Below are 19,241 nucleotides of genomic sequence, written 5' to 3' on the forward strand. Positions count from 1 at the left end.
ACATTTTCCCAGACCTCACAAATGGTCACCTGATAGGGTTTAAACATTGTTGTGGACATAGAACATCCAATTGTGCTGTTTTGCTATTAAAAAGGTGTACTTTTGAGAGCGAAAACCTGCCAAAACAGGGACAAACGGTCAGCGGGGAAATCTAAACGGAGAAAAGGGAACTTGGGAATTAACAGAATCAGGCAAAACATTGAAGGGATTTTATAGTGCCCTAATGGACTACAGACATTGACTGTCTCCTAGACTAAAAACAAAGGCTGCATGTACTGCCTATATTTTGAGGGAAACGCACTGTCCATTATTTGATTTGATCAGGGCAGGGCAGCACACACAAACTGCATTTAGTCCAATAACAATCCATGATATTATTAGGGTGATAAATAAAAGGCAGTTGCTCCATGACACAAGAGCACGCTCTACTGGGACAAAAGCTTACAGCACCTGGTATTCCCAGGCGGTCTCCCATCCAAGTACTAACCAGGCCCGACCCTGCTTAGCTTCCAAGATCGGACGAGATCGGGCGTATTCAGGCTGATATGGCCGTAAGCAGGGAACAACTCTTGGTACACTATATAAAGTCAATGTGTCACTCACTCTGAAAGGGACACAGAAACGTATCCACTTTGTGACACAAACTGAAGAAGCTCAACCCTTGCTTACATTTCCAATATATATATATATATATATATATATATATATATATATTTGTGTCTTGTGGGGGGGAAGAGGGCATATCCTATGTTAATTTATGACAAGTTCATTGACTAGGGCCCTATAAAATAGGCGTTCGCGGACCGAATCACGGAATCCAGACATTAAACCGAAATTCAACAATATTCAAACATTTATTGAACTTAGTAAGAAATCAACTAAATCTATTCAACTTGTTAGAAAACACATTCATTTGCCCAAGTCAATCATAAGACATGAACAAAATGCATCAGTGATTCGTATTTCCATGAACTTTCTGGCACAGGAATGCCCCTGTCTGTGTGCATGTGTGCGGTGCGCGCAGTGGTCTAAGGCACTGCATCGCAGTGCTAACTGTGTCACTAGAGATCCTGGTTCGAATCCAGGCTCTGTCGCAACCGGCCGCGACCGGGAGACTCATGGGCGGCGCACAATTGGCCCAGCGTCGTCCAGGGTAGGTGGAGGGAATGGCCGGCCGGGATGTAGCTCAGTTGATAGAGCATGGCGTTTGCAACGCCAGGGTTGTGGGTTCGATTCCCACGGGGGGCCAGTATAAAAAAATATGTATTCACTAACTGTAAGTCGCTCTGGATAAGAGCGTCTGCTAAATGACTAAAATGTAAATGTAATAACCTTCTTCTGGTAGGGAAGGAATGGCTTTCCCCAAAACCTTCGCAAGTAAATGTTAACTACAAAGTAGCCTATGCCTGCCTGGCAGAATTATACCGTGATCATTTGCATCACTCCAGTGGCCATTTGTTCTACAGCAACACCGCTTAACCAAACAAAGGTCTCTTCCTGGTGCACGCTTGCATTTAAGGGTAACTACACCCCAAAATCTAAATGTCTTACATTTTTCCCAGACCTCACAAATGGTCACCTGATAGGGTTTAAACATTGTTGTGGACATAGAACATCCAATTGTGCTGTTTTGCTATTAAAAGGTGTACTTTTGAGAGCGAAAACCTGCCAAAACAGGGACAAACGGTCAACAGGGAAATCTAAACGGAGAAAAGGGAACTTGGGAATTAACGGAATCAGGCAAAACATTGAAGGGATTTTATAGTGCCCTAATGGACTACAGACATTGACTGTCTCCTAGACTAAAAACAAAGGCTGCATGCACTGCCTATATTTTGAGGGAAACGCACTGTCCATTATTTGATTTGATCAGGGCAGGGCAGCACACACAAACTGCATTTAGTCCAATAACAATCCATGATATTATTAGGGTGATAAATAAAAGGCAGTTGCTCCATGACACAAGAGCACGCTCTACTGGGACAAAAAGCTTACAGCACCTGGTATTCCAAGGCAGTCTCCCATCCAAGTACTAACCAGGCCCGACCCTGCTTAGCTTCCGAGATCGGACGAGATCAGGCGTATTTTTTATTTTTTTTATTTTTTTTTAAATAACCCATCATAGCTTTACAGCTTATTTTTTTACATATCATAGCTTCATATTTCACATCACATCTTCACATCTCATAGCTTCACAGCTTATTTTTTTACATATCATAGCTTCATATTTCACATCTCATAGCTTCACAGCTTATTTTTACATATCATAGCTTCATATTTCACATCTCATCGCTTCACAGCTTATTTTTTACATATCATAGCTTCATATTTCACATCACATCTTCACATCTCAGCATATAACACAGATTATCAGTCCACGTCATAGCTTCTTACATGCTTTTACAGCAACTGGTATTCCAAGGTGGTCCCCCATCCAAGTACTAACCAGCCCTAAACCTGCTTAGCTTCCGAGATCTGACGAGATCGGGCGTATTCAGGCTGGTATGGCCGTAAGCGAGGGATCAACTCTTGGTACACTATATAAAGTCAATGTGTCCCTCACTCTGAAAGGTACACAGAAACGTATCCACTTTGTGACACAAACTGAAGAAGCTCAACCCTTGCTTACATTTCCTATATATATATATATATATATATATATGAGTCTTGTTGGGGGGGGGGGGAGAGGGCATATCCTATGTTGATTTATGACAAGTTCATTGACTAGGGCCCTATAAAATAGGCGTTGCGGACCGAATCACGGAATCCAGACATTAAACCGAAATTCAACAATATTCAAACATTTATTGAACTTAGTAAGAAATCAACTAAATCTATTCAACTTGTTAGAAAACGCATTAATTTGCCCAAGTCAATCATAAGACATGAACAAAATGCATCAGTGATTCGTATTTCCATGAACTTTCTGAAACGGCTACAGGAATGCCCCTGTCTGTGTGCATGTGTGCGGTGCGCGCGTATATCTACACTTTGTGTAGCCGTTAGCGATGATGCTAATGATAACCTTCTTCTGGTAGGGAAGGAATGGCTTTCCCCAAAACCTTCGCAAGTAAATGTTAACTACAAAGTAGCCTATGCCTGCCTGGCAGAATTATACCGTGATCATTTGCATCACTCCAGTGGCCATTTGTTCTACAGCAACACCGCTTAACCAAACAAAGGTCTCTTCCTGGTGCACGCTTGCATTTAAGGGTAACTACACCCCAAAATCTAAATGTCTTACATTTTTCCCAGACCTCACAAATGGTCACCTGATAGGGTTTAAACATTGTTGTGGACATAGAACATCCAATTGTGCTGTTTTGCTATTAAAAAGGTGTACTTTTGAGAGCGAAAACCTGCCAAAACAGGGACAAACGGTCAACAGGGAAATCTAAACGGAGAAAAGGGAACTTGGGAATTAACGGAATCAGGCAAAACATTGAAGGGATTTTATAGTGCCCTAATGGACTACAGACATTGACTGTCTCCTAGACTAAAAACAAAGGCTGCATGCACTGCCTATATTTTGAGGGAAACGCACTGTCCATTATTTGATTTGATCAGGGCAGGGCAGCACACACAAACTGCATTTAGTCCAATAACAATCCATTATATTATTAGGGTGATAAATAAAAGGCAGTTGCTCCATGACACAAGAGCACGCTCTACTGGGACAAAAAGCTTACAGCACCTGGTATTCCCAGGCGGTCTCCCATCCAAGTACTAACAAAGGCCCGACCCTGCTTATCTTCCGAGATCGGACGAGATCGGGCGTATTCAGGCTGGTATGGCCGTAAGCGAGGGAAAACTCTTGGTACACTATATAAAGTCAATGTGTCACTCACTCTGAAAGGGACACAGAAACGTATCCACTTTGTGACACAAACTGAAGAAGCTCAACCCTTACATTTCAATATAATATATATATATATATATATATATATATATATATATATATATATATATATATATATATATATATATATATATATATATATATATATTTGAGTCTTGTGGGGGGGGGGGGGGGGAAGAGGGCATATCCTATGTTGATTTATGACAAGTTCATTGACTAGGGCCCTATAAAATAGGCGTTGCGGACCGAATCACGGAATCCAGACATTAAACCGAAATTCAACAATATTCAAACATTTATTGAACTTAGTAAGAAATCAACTAAATCTATTCAACTTGTTAGAAAACGCATTCATTTGCCCAAGTCAATCATAAGAAATGAACAAAATGCATCAGTGATTCGTATTTCCATGAACTTTCTGAAACGGCATAGGAATGCCCCTGTCTGTGTGCATGTGTGCAGCGCCGGAAGAAGATGGCTGCCGTTTTACAGCCCTCTAACCAATTGTACTATTATGCGTGTTTTTCCGCGTTATTTGTAATTTATTTTGTACATAATGTTTCTGCCATCGTCTCTTATAACCAAAGAGAGCTTCTGGATATCAGGACAGCGATTACTCACCTCGCGTTGGACGAAGACTTTTTCTTCAACGAGGCGTCGCGAAGGATATTCTACAGACACCCGACAAGGCCCAGATCCCCGTCATTCGCGTGAGGAAGAGACAGAGATATCGTGGACGCAGATCCGGTGCCTTGTAAGGATCCGACGGCGAACGAGTAAACTGCCTCTCCCATCAATCCTATTAGCCAACGTTCAAGCTTTGAGAATAAAATGGACCGATTTAAGATTACGGTTATCCTACCAACGGGACATTAAAAACTGTAATATCTTATGTTTCACGGAGTCGTGGCTGAACGACAACAATGACAACATTCAGCTAGCAGGCTATACGCTACATCGGCAGGACAGAACGGCAGACTCTGGTAAGACAAGGGGCGGCAGTCTGTGTATATTTGTAAACAACAGCTGGTGCACAAAATCAAATACTAAGGAAGTTTTCGAGGTTTTGCTCGCCTGAGGTAGAGTATCTTATGATAAGCTGTAGACCACACTATTTACCAAGAGAGTTTTCATCTATATTTTTCATAGCTGTCTATTTACCACCACAAACCAATGCTGGCATTAAGATTGCACTGAATGAGTTGTACAAGGCCATTAATCAACAGGGGAAAACGCTCATCCAGATGCAGCGCTCCTAGTAGCCGGGGACTTTAATGCAGGGAAACTTAAATCCGTTCTACCTCATTTCTACCAGCATGTTAAATGTGCAACCAGAGGGGAAAAAACTCTAGACCACCTTTACTCCACACACAGAGACGCATACAAAGCTCTCCCTCGCCCTCCATTTGGCAAATCTGACCATAACTCTATCCTCCTGATTCCTGCTTATAAGCAAAAACTGAAGCAGGAAGCATCAGTGATTCGGCTAATAAAAAAGTGGTCAGATGACGCAGATGCTAAGCTACAGGACTGTTTTGCTAGCACAGACTGGAACATGTTCCGGGATTCTTCAGACAGCATTGAGGAGTACACCACATCAGTCACTGGCTTCATCAATAAGTGCATCGATGATGTCGTCCCCACAGTGACCGTACGTACATACCCCAACCAGAAGCCATGGATTACAGGAAACATCCGCACTGAGCTAAAGGGTAGAGCTGCCGCTTTCAAGGAACGGGACTCTAACCCGGACGCTTATAAGAAATCCCGCTATGACCTCCGACGAACCATCAAACAGGCAAAGAGTCAATACAGGTCTAAGATTGAATCATACTACACTGGCTCTGACTCGTCGGATGTGGCAGGGCTTGAAAACTATTACAGACTACAAAGGGAAGCACAGCCGCGAGCTGCCCAGTGACACAAGCCTACCAGACGAGCTAAACCACTTCTATGCTCGCTCGAGGCAAGCAACACTGAAGCATGCATGAGAGCACCAGCTGTTCCGGACGACTATGTGATCACGCTCTCCGTAACCGATGTGAGTAAGACTTTTAAGCAGGTCAACATTCACAAGGCCGCAGGGCCAGACGGATTACCAGGACGTGTACTCCGAGCATGTGCTGACCAACTGGCAAGTGTCTTCACTGACATTTTCAACATGTCCCTGACTGAGTCTGTAATACCAACATGTTTCAAGCAGACCACCATAGTCCCCGTGCCCAAGAACTCTAAGATAACCTGCCTAAATGACTACCGACCCGTAGCACTGACGTCTGTAGCCATGAAGTGCTTTGAAAGACTGGTCATGGCTCACATCAACAGCATAATCCCAGAAACCCCAGACCCACTCCAATTTGCATACCGCCCCAACAGATCCACAGATGATGCAATCTCTATCGCACTCCACACTGCCCTTTCCCACCTGGACAAGAGGAACACCTACGTGAGAATGCTATTCATTGACTACAGCTCAGCATTCAACACCATAGTGCCCTCTAAGCTCATCACTAAGCTAAGGATCCTGGGACTAAACACCTCCCTCTGCAACTGGATCCTGGACTTCCTGACGGGCCGCCCCCAGGTGGTAAGGGTAGGTAACAACACATCTGCCACACTGATCCTCAACACGGGGGCCCCTCAGGGGTGCGTGCTCAGTCCCCTCCTGTACTCTCTGTTCACCCATGACTGCATGGCCAGGCACGACTCCAACACCATCATTAAGTTTGCCGACGACACAACAGTGGTAGGCCTGATCACCGACAACGATGAGACAGCCTATAGGGAGGAGGTCAGAGATCTGGCCGTGTGGTGCCAGGACAACAACCTCTCCCTCAACGTGACCAAGACAAAGGAGCTGATCGTGGACTACAGGAAAAAAAAAGAGGACTGAGCACGCCCCCATTCTCATCAACGGGGCTGTAGTGGAACAGGTTGAGAGCTTCAAGTTCCTTGGTGTCCACATCACCAACGAACTATCATGGTCCAAACACACCAAGACAGTCGTGAAGAGGGCACGACAAAGCCTATTCCCCCTCAGGAGACTAAAAAGATTTGGCATGGGTCCTCAGATCCTCAAAAAAATTCTACAGCTGCACCATCGAGAGCATCCTGACTGGTTGCATCACCGCCTGGTATGGCAACTGCTTGGCCTCTGACCGCAAGGCACTACAGAGGGTAGTGCGACGGCCCAGTACATCACTGGGGCAAAGCTCCCTGCCATCCAGGACCTCTATACCAGGCGGTGTCAGAGGAAGGCCCTCAAAATTGTCAAAGACTCCAGCCACCCTAGTCATAGACTGTTCTCTCTGCTACCGCACGGCAAGCGGTACCGGAGTGCCAAGTCTAGGTCCAAAAGACTTCTCAACAGCTTCTACCCCCAAGCCATAAGACTCCTGAACAGCTAATCATGGCTACCCGGACTATTTGCACTGCCCCCCACCCCATCCTTTTTACGCTGCTGCTACTCTGTTAAGTATTTATGCATAGTCACTTTAACTCTACCCACATGTACATATTACCTCAACTACCTCAACTAGCCGGTGCCCCCGCACATTGACTATGCAACGGTACCCCCCTGTATATATAGCCTCCCTACTGTCACTTTATGTTACTGTATATATAGCCTCCCTACTGTCACTTTATTTTACTTCTGCTCTTTTTTTCTCAACACTTTTTTGTTGTTGTTTTATTCTTACTTTTTTGTTTAAAATAAATGCACTGTTGGTTAAGGGCTGTAAGTAAACATTTCACTGTAATGTCTGCACCTGTTGTATTCGGCGCATGTGACCAATAAAATTTGATTTGATTTGATTTGATGCTAATGATAACCTTCTTCTGGTAGGGAAGGAATGGCTTTCCCCAAAACCTTCGCAAGTAAATGTTAACTACAAAGTAGCCTATGCCTGCCTGGCAGAATTATACCGTGATCATTTGCATCACTCCAGTGGCCATTTGTTCTACAGCAACACCGCTTAACCAAACAAAGGTCTCTTCCTGGTGCACGCTTGCATTTAAGGGTAACTACACCCCAAAATCTAAATGTCTTACATTTTTCCCAGACCTCACAAATGGTCACCTGATAGGGTTTAAACATTGTTGTGGACATAGAACATCCAATTGTGCTGTTTTGCTATTAAAAGGTGTACTTTTGAGAGCGAAAACCTGCCAAAACAGGGACAAACGGTCAACGGGGAAATCTAAACGGAGAAAAGGGAACTTGGGAATTAACGGAATCAGGCAAAACATTGAAGGGATTTTATAGTGCCCTAATGGACTACAGACATTGACTGTCTCCTAGACTAAAAACAAAGGCTGCATGTACTGCCTATATTTTGAGGGAAACGCACTGTCCATTATTTGATTTGATCAGGGCAGGGCAGCACACACAAACTGCATTTAGTCCAATAACAATCCATGATATTATTAGGGTGATAAATAAAAGGCAGTTGCTCCATTACACAAGAGCACGCTCTACTGGGACAAAAAGCTTACAGCACCTGGTATTCCCAGGCGGTCTCCCATCCAAGTACTGACCAGGCCCGACCCTGCTTAGCATCCAAGATCGGGCGTATTCTGGCTGGTATGGCCGTAAGCGAGGGAACAACTCTTGGTACACTATATAAAGTCAATGTGTCACTCACTCTGAAAGGGACACAGAAACGTATCCACTTTGTGACACAAACTGAAGAAGCTCAACCCTTGCTTACATTTCCAATATATATATATATATATATATATATACATATATACATATATATATATATTTGAGTCTTGTGGGGGGGGGGGGAAGAGGGCATATCCTATGTTGATTTATGACAAGTTCATTGACTAGGGCCCTATAAAATAGGCGTTGCGGACCGAATCACGGAATCCAGACATTAAACCGAAATTCAACAATATTCAAACATTTATTGAACTTAGTAAGAAATCAACTAAATCTATTCAACTTGTTAGAAAACGCATTCATTTGCCCAAGTCAATCATAAGACATGAACAAAATGAATAAGTGATTCGTATTTCCATGAACTTTCTGGCACAGGAATGCCCCTGTCTGTGTGCATGTGTGCGGTGCGCGCGTATGTCTACACTTTGTGTAGCCGTTAGCGATGATGCTAATGATAACCTTCTTCTGGTAGGGAAGGAATGGCTTTCCCCAAAACCTTCGCAAGTAAATGTTAACTACAAAGTAGCCTATGCCTGCCTGGCAGAATTATACCGTGATCATTTGCATCACTCCAGTGGCCATTTGTTCTACAGCAACACCGCTTAACCAAACAAAGGTCTCTTCCTGGTGCACGCTTGCATTTAAGGGTAACTACACCCCAAAATCTAAATGTCTTACATTTTTCCCAGACCTCACAAATGGTCACCTGATATGGTTTAAACATTGTTGTGGACATAGAACATCCAATTGTGCTGTTTTGCTATTAAAAAGGTGTACTTTTGAGAGCGAAAACCTGCCAAAACAGGGACAAACGGTCAACGGGGAAATCTAAATGGAGAAAAGGGAACTTGGAAATTAACGGAATCAGGCAAAACATTGAAGGGATTTTATAGTGCCCTAATGGACTACAGACATTGACTGTCTCCTAGACTAAAAACAAAGGCTGCATGTACTGCCTATATTTTGAGGGAAACGCACTGTCCATTATTTGATTTGATCAGGGCAGGGCAGCACACACAAACTGCATTTAGTCCAATAACAATCCATGATATTATTAGGGTGATAAATAAAAGGCAGTTGCTCCATGACACAAGGGCACGCTCTACAGGGACAAAAAGATTACAGCACCTGGTATTCCCAGGCGGTCTCCCATCCAAGTAATCACCAGTCCCGATCCTGCTTAGCTTCCAAGATCGGTCTAGATCGGGCGTATTTTTTTTTTTTTTTTTTTAAATTAACCCATCATAGCTTTTTACAGCTTATTTTTTTACATATCATAGCTTCATATTTCACATCACATCTTCACATCTCATAGCTTCACAGCTTATTTTTTTACATATCATAGCTTCATATTTCACATCACATCTTCACATCTCATAGCTTCACAGCTTATTTTTACATATCATAGCTTCATATTTCACATCACATCTTCACATCTTCACAGCTTATTTTTACATATCATAGCTTCATATTTCACATCACCACATCTCATAGCTTCACAGCTTATTTTTTTACATATCATAGCTTCATATTTCACATCACATATCTCAGCCTATAACACAGATTATCAGTCCACGTCATAGCTTCTTACATGCTTTTACAGCAACTGGTATTCCAAGGTGGTCCCCCATCCAAGTACTAACCAGCCCTAAACCTGCTTAGCTTCCGAGATCTGACGAGATCGGGTGTATTCAGGCTGGTATGGCCGTAAGCGAGGGAACAACTCTTGGTACACTATATAAAGTCAATGTGTCACTCACTCTGAAAGGGACACAGAAACGTATCCACTTTGTGACACAAACTGAAGAAGCTCAACCCTTGCTTACATTTCCAATATATATATATATATATATATATACATATATACATATATATATATATATTTGAGTCTTGTGGGGGGCATATCCTATGTTGATTGATGACAAGTTCATTGACTAGGGCCCTATAAAATAGGCGTTGCGGACCGAATCACGGAATCCAGACATTAAACCGAAATTCAACAATATTCAAACATTTATTGAACTTAGTATGAAATCAACTAAATCTATTCAACTTGTTAGAAAACGCATTAATTTGCCCAAGTCAATCATAAGACATGAACAAAATGCATCAGTGATTCGTATTTCCATGAACTTTCTGAAACGGCACAGGAATGCCCCTGTCTGTGTGCATTTGTGCGGTGCGCGCGTATGTCTACACTTTGTGTAGCCGTTAGCGATTATGCTAACTTTTGAGAGCGAAAACCTGCCAAAACAGGGACAAACGGTCAACGGGGAAATCTAAACGGAGAAAAGGGAACTTAGGAATTAACGGAATCAGGCAAAACATTGAAGGGATTTTATAGTGCCCTAATGGACTACAGACATTGACTGTCTCCTAGACTAAAAACAAAGGCTGCATGTACTGCCTATATTTTGAGGGAAACGCACTGTCCATTATTTGATTTGATCAGGGCAGGACAGCACACACAAACACAGGCAGGCATATGCATGCACACACACACAGGCATATGCATGCACGTACACACACACACAAACACAGGCAGATAGGCAGGAATGCATGCACGCACATACACATATATTTGTGTATTGATTCTGATATTACAAAACCTTGCACTATTCACTGAGATAACACCACTAGACCAGAGTCCCAAGGTACAGTATATGATTCCCCGTCCTACCTAGTTCTGCTTGGTTTAATGTTTGAAGTTAAAATGTTTATCCTGTAAATGTATAATAGACTTCATGCCGGCTGTGACCACAGTGGTGGAGGTCATAACACAGAGACATGGCTGCCTTTATTTGTTTATCTACTGGTCCTCACTAAAAGGAATCCAATAAGCCATCAGGATGCACCCTGTGGCCATACAAGTGTCTAGGGTTCTGAAAGGAAGACTAGGTAGAGTGCATAAACACACTGACAGACACACATAGAAGAAAACACACATCGTCCCTCTATAGAACACTTACTACCAACACACCCACATGTACATTAACCCTCTGAAACACATACACACACCCTGCATTTATCTGGCCATTAATGGTCTTGGCTGTAGGATGAAGGCATTTGTTATCGTCTTCAGGAGAGGCCAAGGTTTGTTCATCATCACTACCCAGGAGGCACCACTCTGATCTCTCTGTGCCAGTCTTTGTGTGCGGCTCTCTGTGGATTCACCCAGGCTCACTGGCCTGTAAAGCAATCTAATCTTCACTGGACTGCAAGAGCCTTACTGCCTTTACAGAGAGCTGCAGGGCTAAACTGTAGCCAAACACTGAACTGGCAGTTTTTTATCGTTTTCAAATTAATGGCAACATTAATGATCTTTACTATCATTGGATAAAAAACATATTACACATGTAACAGTCTTGGGAGGATAAAAGAGAGCGAGAGCGAGAGCGAGAGCGAGAGCGAGAGCGAGAGCGAGAGAGAGAGAGGGAGAAAAAGGAGGATTCATTGGATAAATGGACTGACATTTTTGAAGGGAATCAATTCAGTTACCCCACTGAAACGTGCACTTGTGTGTAGCCTATGTTATGATGTGTAGACTATTTTATGATATGTGTTGTACTAAACAGTATATTAGAAAACCATTCATGATTGCTTTACATACAACATTTTGTCATTGACATACTGTATGTAGTCATTTTATGCTCTCTGGTGGCCTTTTAAGGCAAAGCAGCACAGCACTGCCTCCCCATGCTCTCCCATACAGATGACAAAGATGGTGAATAATGAAGGTGTCGCATAAAGGCTGTTTACCTATCTCTTATGCTACATGTGGCGGCGATCTGCTTTTAATAGTGCAGACATAGAGGAGGTGTGAATATAGATGTGTTGCCATGACTCTTGCCCGCTGGCCTGCATGTATTCACTGAGTAGACTCTTGGACTACAACAAGTATGTATTCTGATTGCCAACAGTAGTAATATGTTGAGTGTGGCACTTGATAATCAACTGTATAATCATTCTCAATGTGGAGTGATTGACCTGTGCTCAGCCACCCTCTCCTTGCAACATGATGCAGGCAGGCAATAGATGAGAAAACAAAGTGCTTCAATAGGGTGAAGGCAGAGGTTGAATATGAATACAGGCAGAGAGAGAGATGGAGAGAGAAGGAAATAGAGAGACAGACATACAGATGTAGGATCTTAATTTGAGCCAGTTTGCTACAGCAGGAAAATAATTATGCAGCAACAGGAAATGTGAATTATGATGTGGATTATAATTAATGGACATTTTTTGTAGGGGGTTGATACATTTTCTGTTTGGGCAAATCAAGTCTGACATTTTAAAATGGAAATGACAAACTTTAGAACCCTTTTGTAATACAATACAAGTTTGCATTTCTTGCTCTGCAGTACAAATCTCAGCAACAAAAAGAGTGATCAAATTAAGATCCTACATCTGTACAGACAGACAGACATACAGACATACAGGCAGACTAGGTCTATAGTAATAGGCTGCTCCAGTGTTCTGGAACTTGATGATGTCACAATGTCACTTTACCAGGGGATGGAGCACTAGTTATTATAAGGGAACATTATGAGGTAACGTTGCCACGGAAACACACTTCTAACAGAATCCCAGACCACATTAAAATTGTTAGACAAGCTCAGGAAGAGCGTGTTAGCTACATCTCTCAACCTATAACTGATTTGATTGATTACAACAGTACACTACCCTAGCGTGTTATGGGTCAGACACTTAGTGACCCTGTCCCTCTGGTCTCCCCTAGGGAGCAACCAAAGGAGACCCATAAACATAAAAATAAACCCAAGGAGAAGAGCATCCCTCCAGCCCTGACCTTTCTTCAGCTGTTTACACTGCTGAGCTGCGTCAGGATGAAGAAGACACCATTTGATCCCTCCCAGAGTGGTGAGGGGAGAAAGGCAACAACGATACACGATACGAACAACAATAATGACTCTGATACTGGTAAGTGTGAGGAGGTGTCTATTGACTAGTGCTGCTACACAGTACAATTATTTAGGCTTCACTTGGAGGAAATGTTTCACTTACAGGCTCTGACTATTCTGCAGGTGATGTGAAAAGGATCAAGGACAAGAGTAAAGGAAAGGTTCGGAAAGAGAAAGTTTGGATTGAAGTTCAGAAATCTCAGGACCACAAACGCAGAACGACACCGAAACAGAAAAAGACATTAAACAAAGATCTAACTCGGTAAGACATCCAAACCTGCTTATCAATGAGGATTTGCCAATGTATTTGATAATTGATAATGACCACAATAAGGAAAACACAGTATATTGTGTTGAATTTGATACTTTGACACTGCTTGACAAATGTGATAATGTCACAATGCCCCCTTCGTATGGGGTAGGCCCTACTAGTTAAAAAGTCTTAACAGAATCCATGGAACGTCCCAACTCTGACCTTACCCCCATTGAAGTTGAAATTGAAATGGTTAAGGTAAGGGTTAAGGTTAGAGTTAGGGTAAGGGTAGAGGTAAGGTTAGGGTTTAGGGTAGGGATGTCTCAAGGATCTCGGATAGCACTAACCCTAGTTATTATTGGGTAACATTTTGCCATGGAAACACACTAGAGCTCATTGGCTATTGATATTGTACTTTGAAATATCAGTAGATTTCTAACTGATGTACTGATTGTGACCCTGAGGTCTCCCCTGTGGAGAAAGCAAAGGAGACCCAGCAGAAAGAGAAGAAGCAGAGCATCTATCCAGCTGTGGCGGCCCTGCAGCTGTTCACTCTCTTCTGCTGTGGAGGGAAAGTCAAGCTGAAGAAAACTCGTCCCTCTCAGCACAGACAGAGTAAAAAGGACCAGGACGAAGATAATGCATCTGATACTGGTGAGTGTTATGGGTTGTCTGTTGATTAGATATAGAATGATATTGCTCCACTTGGAAAGATGTGTCTTCAAAATCAAAATGTCTAATCTAAACAGGCTCAGACTGGTCTGGAGGAGATGTTACAACCAAAAAGGTAAAGGACAAGAGTAATGGAAAGGTAGGGAGGGAGAAAGACTGGACTGAAGTCCAGCTATTGAAATCATCTCAAGACCACGAACCCAGAAGTACAACACCAGAAACAGACAAGGGAACTAATTTGGGACAAAGACCAAACTCTGTGAGACAAGCAAACATGCTGTATCATATTTTATTGTGAGCAAAAGATATTTCCCATAATGTTTTATCATTGGGTATTGCAATTGTCTTATTCAGGCAAATCAAAGGACACCCCGGCAAGTGAAGACCCATGTGGAGAAAATTTACATAAGTCCTGACTCTCCGACTCTACCACGTGCCCACGTAAGTTACTGAAACCTGACTTACTATACGGACAGACAGAGATTCACACATCCAGGCAGTTTCCCCTCTGACCTCAACCTAACCCCCCTTTTCCTCCGGGTAGAGCTCCCTCTCCCAGTTCTCCCTGGCTAGGAACCTGGCCATCCTCCCGCTGGAGTGGCAGCTACCTGGAGTCCCTCTGACCACCTCGTCTATGGCAACTAGGACAGAGAGAAAGCCATCCACTACCAACACTTCGACACAGGCGCAGACAGAAACACAGACAACAGATATGAACACAGACACACAGACCACTGCCACCTCTCAGAGACAGATCTCCATGGTGACCACCCAGTCATCAGAGACCATGACAGAGGTTCACACATCAGACTCAAGCACCCAGAACTCCACTCCTGACATGGCACTGACCCCTGAGAGCACTAAGGACATGATCGCTACTGATGAGGATGTGAAGGATGACTCTGCTGAAGATTTGATCTCCACCCTAACAGACACCTCTATGGAGAAAACCGTCAGTGAGACCAGCCTGAAAGCCCTCATCGCTGAGGATGAGGAAGATAACAATGAGATGAAGGATATGGCTGCCTCCGCTAGCCCTGCTACTGATAATGCCAATGAGGATGCAAAGCTACTGGAGCTTGCAGCACTTTATGACTACATGTTGACAGTGGAGACCGAGCTGTAGGCCTAATGAACATTTCAATATAGCAAAAGCTATACTATGATCAATTAATAAAAACAGTTAATATTTCTGCAGCAAATGTTCACTACTGTTGAAGCAGCATGCTTAGGTTAGGCATATGTGTTTGAATTCACCAAAACTAATACATAAACAAAAAATATATCAAACCACTACAGGTAGGGAAGAGTGAATACATCAGCATTGAGTTAATTTGGTCAATAATGATCCATGGGCATATTACATTCTGTAATATATGAAATAACAATCACCCACAGTGAATACAAAGCAGACATGTTCTATTTTCTCCCTCTGTCCTTCCCTCCCATGTCCTGATGAGGTTTAGATTGTCTTGTTATCCACCCCTTCAACTGTTTAGCATTTTAATAACGCCGCGCAATATCAGGGCCTAATTATTTTTGATTCACATGCTTAAAATAGAGCCCACATATCACCACATATCTGAGCGGCCTGAAGGTGCTGTGTTACTGGTGGGTTTCCAACAGATTACAGGGAGATTGGTGAAATAAGTCAACCTAAATAGGGACGATAGGAACATTATCATGCTACAGCCTCATTCTCTTTGCCTATATTACAGCAGGGAGGATATATTGGTGTCATCAGAGTAATGGAGTACCACACATACTGTATGTACCTCATGTTTTCACACATCATGATGTAGTCCTTGTAAGATAACTCTGGAGCGTGATCTTGTCGTTTTATAATCTTGAAGGGTGACAGAATAGTGAGCTTTATCCATGACTTTGAGAATGTAGTTATTTTATGAATTCTCACAGGTACGATTTCTGTCAAACTGCACTTTTCTGTCTCTGTCATGCCTGCGGTCACCAGATATACAGCCTCCCCAGAGCTGCATATTCCAGTGGCCTACATGCATGGATAATGAGCTGAGAGAAGTAGTTGCAGCACATCGTTTTAGGCTACAGCCAAGCTCTATCTTTAACCTGAGAAACATCTTAGTCCTACATGAGTGCACTCTCCACAACAAAGACCAGCCTGACATCAACATACTGTTGATAAAGTAGACATTGAATTAAATCAACATAACATAGACACTGTACATGTATTTTTGATGATTGTTAATCTAGAAAAGACGCAGAACATATTAACTCTGAAAGGGGGAGAGAGAAGAGAGAGGGGGATGAATGGGTGGATAGAGGAGAGACAGTACAAGGGATGGTGAGATGTGTCCATTTATGAATTCAAATATTCAACTCCCCAATAAGAGGATCAAAGGTTCTCTCACCCAGGTGTACAAACAAACAGACATGCATGTACATACAGACATGCACGGACACACACCTACACACACAAAAATACCCACGCACACACCCACTCCTCTATCCACATGAAGTGGTCAGGGCATCACAGTGATCTAGCTACAAGGACATTGAGAGAAGCCATTTCTCTGCTCTAGAGACTGTAACATTGATGAGGTTCACTGGACGCTCAAACACACCTCCAACATGTCCGTGAAATAAAAGATTACATCATCATTTTAATCCAAGTACTTTTCATATGACTGCACAGTTAGATTAGTATCACTACAGTGAGGAGAATTAATAGAGATCCACTCTCTTTTCACACTTCGGTAAGCTATCTATGCCAGGGGCTATTCTAGATCCTGAGCTATGAGAATCCCTTGACCTGGCCGAGCTCCCCTCACTGTACTGAAACACCAGGCTAACACCTATCAAGAGTAATCATGGCTTTAAGTGACCAGTCTATCCTCAGGGGGATACTCCTGACAACACATTGACAGCCAGGCTCTATTACGGTCTGTCAGCTGCTGTTTTTGCTGGCTCTGTCTTTACCCTGCTCATAGGACATGATGGACAGTGTGTGTGTGTGCGTGTGTGTGTGTGTGTGTGTGTGTGTGTGTGCGTGCGTGCGTGCGCTTGCGTACATGCGCTCATGCCTATGCATGCATGCCTATGTTTGTGTGTGTCCGTGTCTGCATTAATGTGTGTTTGCATGCGTTCCTATGCATGCATGCGTGGGTGCACATGCATATCTGTGTGTGTATGTGTGTATGTGTGTGTGTGTATGTGTGTGTGGGTGTATGACTGAGGGCTGGAATGAACAGTCAACTGTTTCTCATTAGTGTCTAGCTGCAGAGGGAGAGCAATAAGACAATGATGTATGAATGTCCCTTGAGCAATCAGAGACACTATGAGCCATCATGGGAAGAATATATACAGCTTGGTACGAGACTCTGAAACAATGAATGGGTTTGATAGACAAAACATTTTTATACTCTACTACAGTGTTTCCCAACTCCGGTCCTCGAGTACGCCCAACCAGTGGAGGCTGCTGAGGGAGGACAGCTCATAAAAATGGTTGGAATGGAGTAAATGGAATGGTATCAACAACATGGTTTTCATCTGTTTGATACCATTCCATTCACTCCATTCCAGCCATTCCACTCCAGCCATTATTATGAACCGTCCTCCACTTATGAGCAGCCTCCACTGCCCCCCCAACAATACATATCTTGTTGTGGCCCCGGACAAGCACACCTGATTGTACTTGTCAACTAATCATCAAGCCCTTGACATCTGAATCAGGTGTTTTTGTCCAGGGCTACAATACAAATGTGTACTGGAGGACTGGAGTTGGGAAAAACTGTGATAATATAATACTATATGATACAGATTCTCTCTCTCTCTCTCTCTCTCTCTCTCTCTCTCTCTCTCTCTCTCTCTCCCTTCCTCTGAACCGTAGAGTTGTATTGTTAATTCCACAGACATTGCTCTGTCAGTGAGACCCCATGGAACAGACATAGCATCTCTTGTGTCACCCTAATAATAAATTACATATATTTTGAGGGAAACGCTTTGTCTATTATTTAATTTGACCAGGGCAGGGCAGCACATACAAACTGCATTTAGTCCAATAAAAATACAGGATATTATTAGGGTGATAAATAAAAGGGAAGTTGCTCCATGATACATGTATTTTGAGGGAAACACACTGACTATTATTTAATTTGATCAGGGCAGGGCAGGGCAGCACTTACAAACTGCATTTAGTCCAATAAAATACATGATATTATTAGGGTGATAAATAAAAGGCAGTTGCTCCATGACACAAGAGCACTCTCTAGTGGAACAAAAAGCTTACAGCACCTGGTATTCCCAGGCGTTCTCCCATCAAGGTACTAACCAGGCCCGAACCTGCTTAGCTTCCGAGATCAGACGAGATCGGGTGTATTCAGGCTGGTATGGCCGTAAGCAAGTGAACAACTCTTGGTACACTATATAAAGACATGAACAAAATTTACCAGTGATTCGAATTTCCGTGCATCTTAATGAACCGACTAAAAACAAAGGCTGAATATACTGCCTATATTTTGAGGGAAACGCTTTGTCTATTATTTAATTTGACCAGGGCAGGGCAGCACATACAAACTGCATTTAGTCCAATACAAATACATTATATTATTAGGGTGATAAATAAAAGGGAGTTGCTCCATGACACATATATTTTGAGGGAAACGCAATGTCTATTATTTAAATTGATCAGGGCAGGGCAGGGCAGGGCAGCACATACAATCTGCATTTAGTCCAATACAATTACATGATATTATTTGGGTGATAAATAAAAGGCAGTTGCTCCATGACACATATATTTTGAGGGAAACGCACTGTCTATTATTTAATTTGACCAGGGCAGGGCAGGGTAGCACATACAAACTGCATTTAGTCCAATAAAATTACATGATATTGTTAGGG

At 42.8% G+C, this 19,241-nt stretch overlaps 1 protein-coding gene, 4 non-coding genes and 2 pseudogenes across 5 annotated transcripts; 1 reads left to right on the forward strand and 6 right to left on the reverse strand.

Annotated features, from left to right (window-relative positions):
* Positions 1–438: 438 nt before the first annotated feature.
* Positions 439–557, reverse strand: LOC123489082. Its single transcript, XR_006660424.1, has one exon. It is a non-coding gene; the product is annotated as a 5S ribosomal RNA (ribosomal RNA).
* A 1,840-nt stretch (positions 558–2,397) lies between these two features.
* On the reverse strand, positions 2,398–2,516 carry LOC123489080 (annotated as a pseudogene).
* Positions 2,517–3,682: 1,166 nt separating this feature from the next.
* On the reverse strand, positions 3,683–3,802 carry LOC123489079. The gene has a single exon (XR_006660422.1). It is a non-coding gene; the product is annotated as a 5S ribosomal RNA (ribosomal RNA).
* A 4,544-nt stretch (positions 3,803–8,346) lies between these two features.
* Positions 8,347–8,455, reverse strand: LOC121561037 (annotated as a pseudogene).
* A 1,664-nt stretch (positions 8,456–10,119) lies between these two features.
* LOC121561090 lies at positions 10,120–10,238 on the reverse strand. Its single transcript, XR_005999131.1, has one exon. It is a non-coding gene; the product is annotated as a 5S ribosomal RNA (ribosomal RNA).
* A 3,435-nt stretch (positions 10,239–13,673) lies between these two features.
* LOC121561003 (cell wall protein IFF7-like) lies at positions 13,674–16,166 on the forward strand. Its single transcript, XM_041873754.2, has 5 exons — positions 13,674–13,703; positions 14,159–14,348; positions 14,444–14,481; positions 14,721–14,807; positions 14,911–16,166. The coding sequence occupies exon 5, from the start codon at positions 15,001–15,003 to the stop codon at positions 15,490–15,492; it is 492 nt and encodes a 163-aa protein (XP_041729688.2). The 5' UTR covers positions 13,674–13,703; positions 14,159–14,348; positions 14,444–14,481; positions 14,721–14,807; positions 14,911–15,000; the 3' UTR covers positions 15,493–16,166.
* A 2,457-nt stretch (positions 16,167–18,623) lies between these two features.
* On the reverse strand, positions 18,624–18,742 carry LOC123489081. Its single transcript, XR_006660423.1, has one exon. It is a non-coding gene; the product is annotated as a 5S ribosomal RNA (ribosomal RNA).
* Positions 18,743–19,241: the final 499 nt, after the last annotated feature.

The sequence above is a fragment of the Coregonus clupeaformis genome, unplaced genomic scaffold (genome assembly GCF_020615455.1).
Source record: "Coregonus clupeaformis isolate EN_2021a unplaced genomic scaffold, ASM2061545v1 scaf2729, whole genome shotgun sequence".
In the NCBI taxonomy this organism is placed as follows: Eukaryota; Metazoa; Chordata; class Actinopteri; order Salmoniformes; family Salmonidae; genus Coregonus; species Coregonus clupeaformis.

Coding starts and splice junctions, on each gene's coding strand:
- LOC121561003 (XM_041873754.2), top strand. CDS start 15,001: ATGGCAACTAGGACAGAGAGAAAGCCATCCACTACCAACACTTCGACA.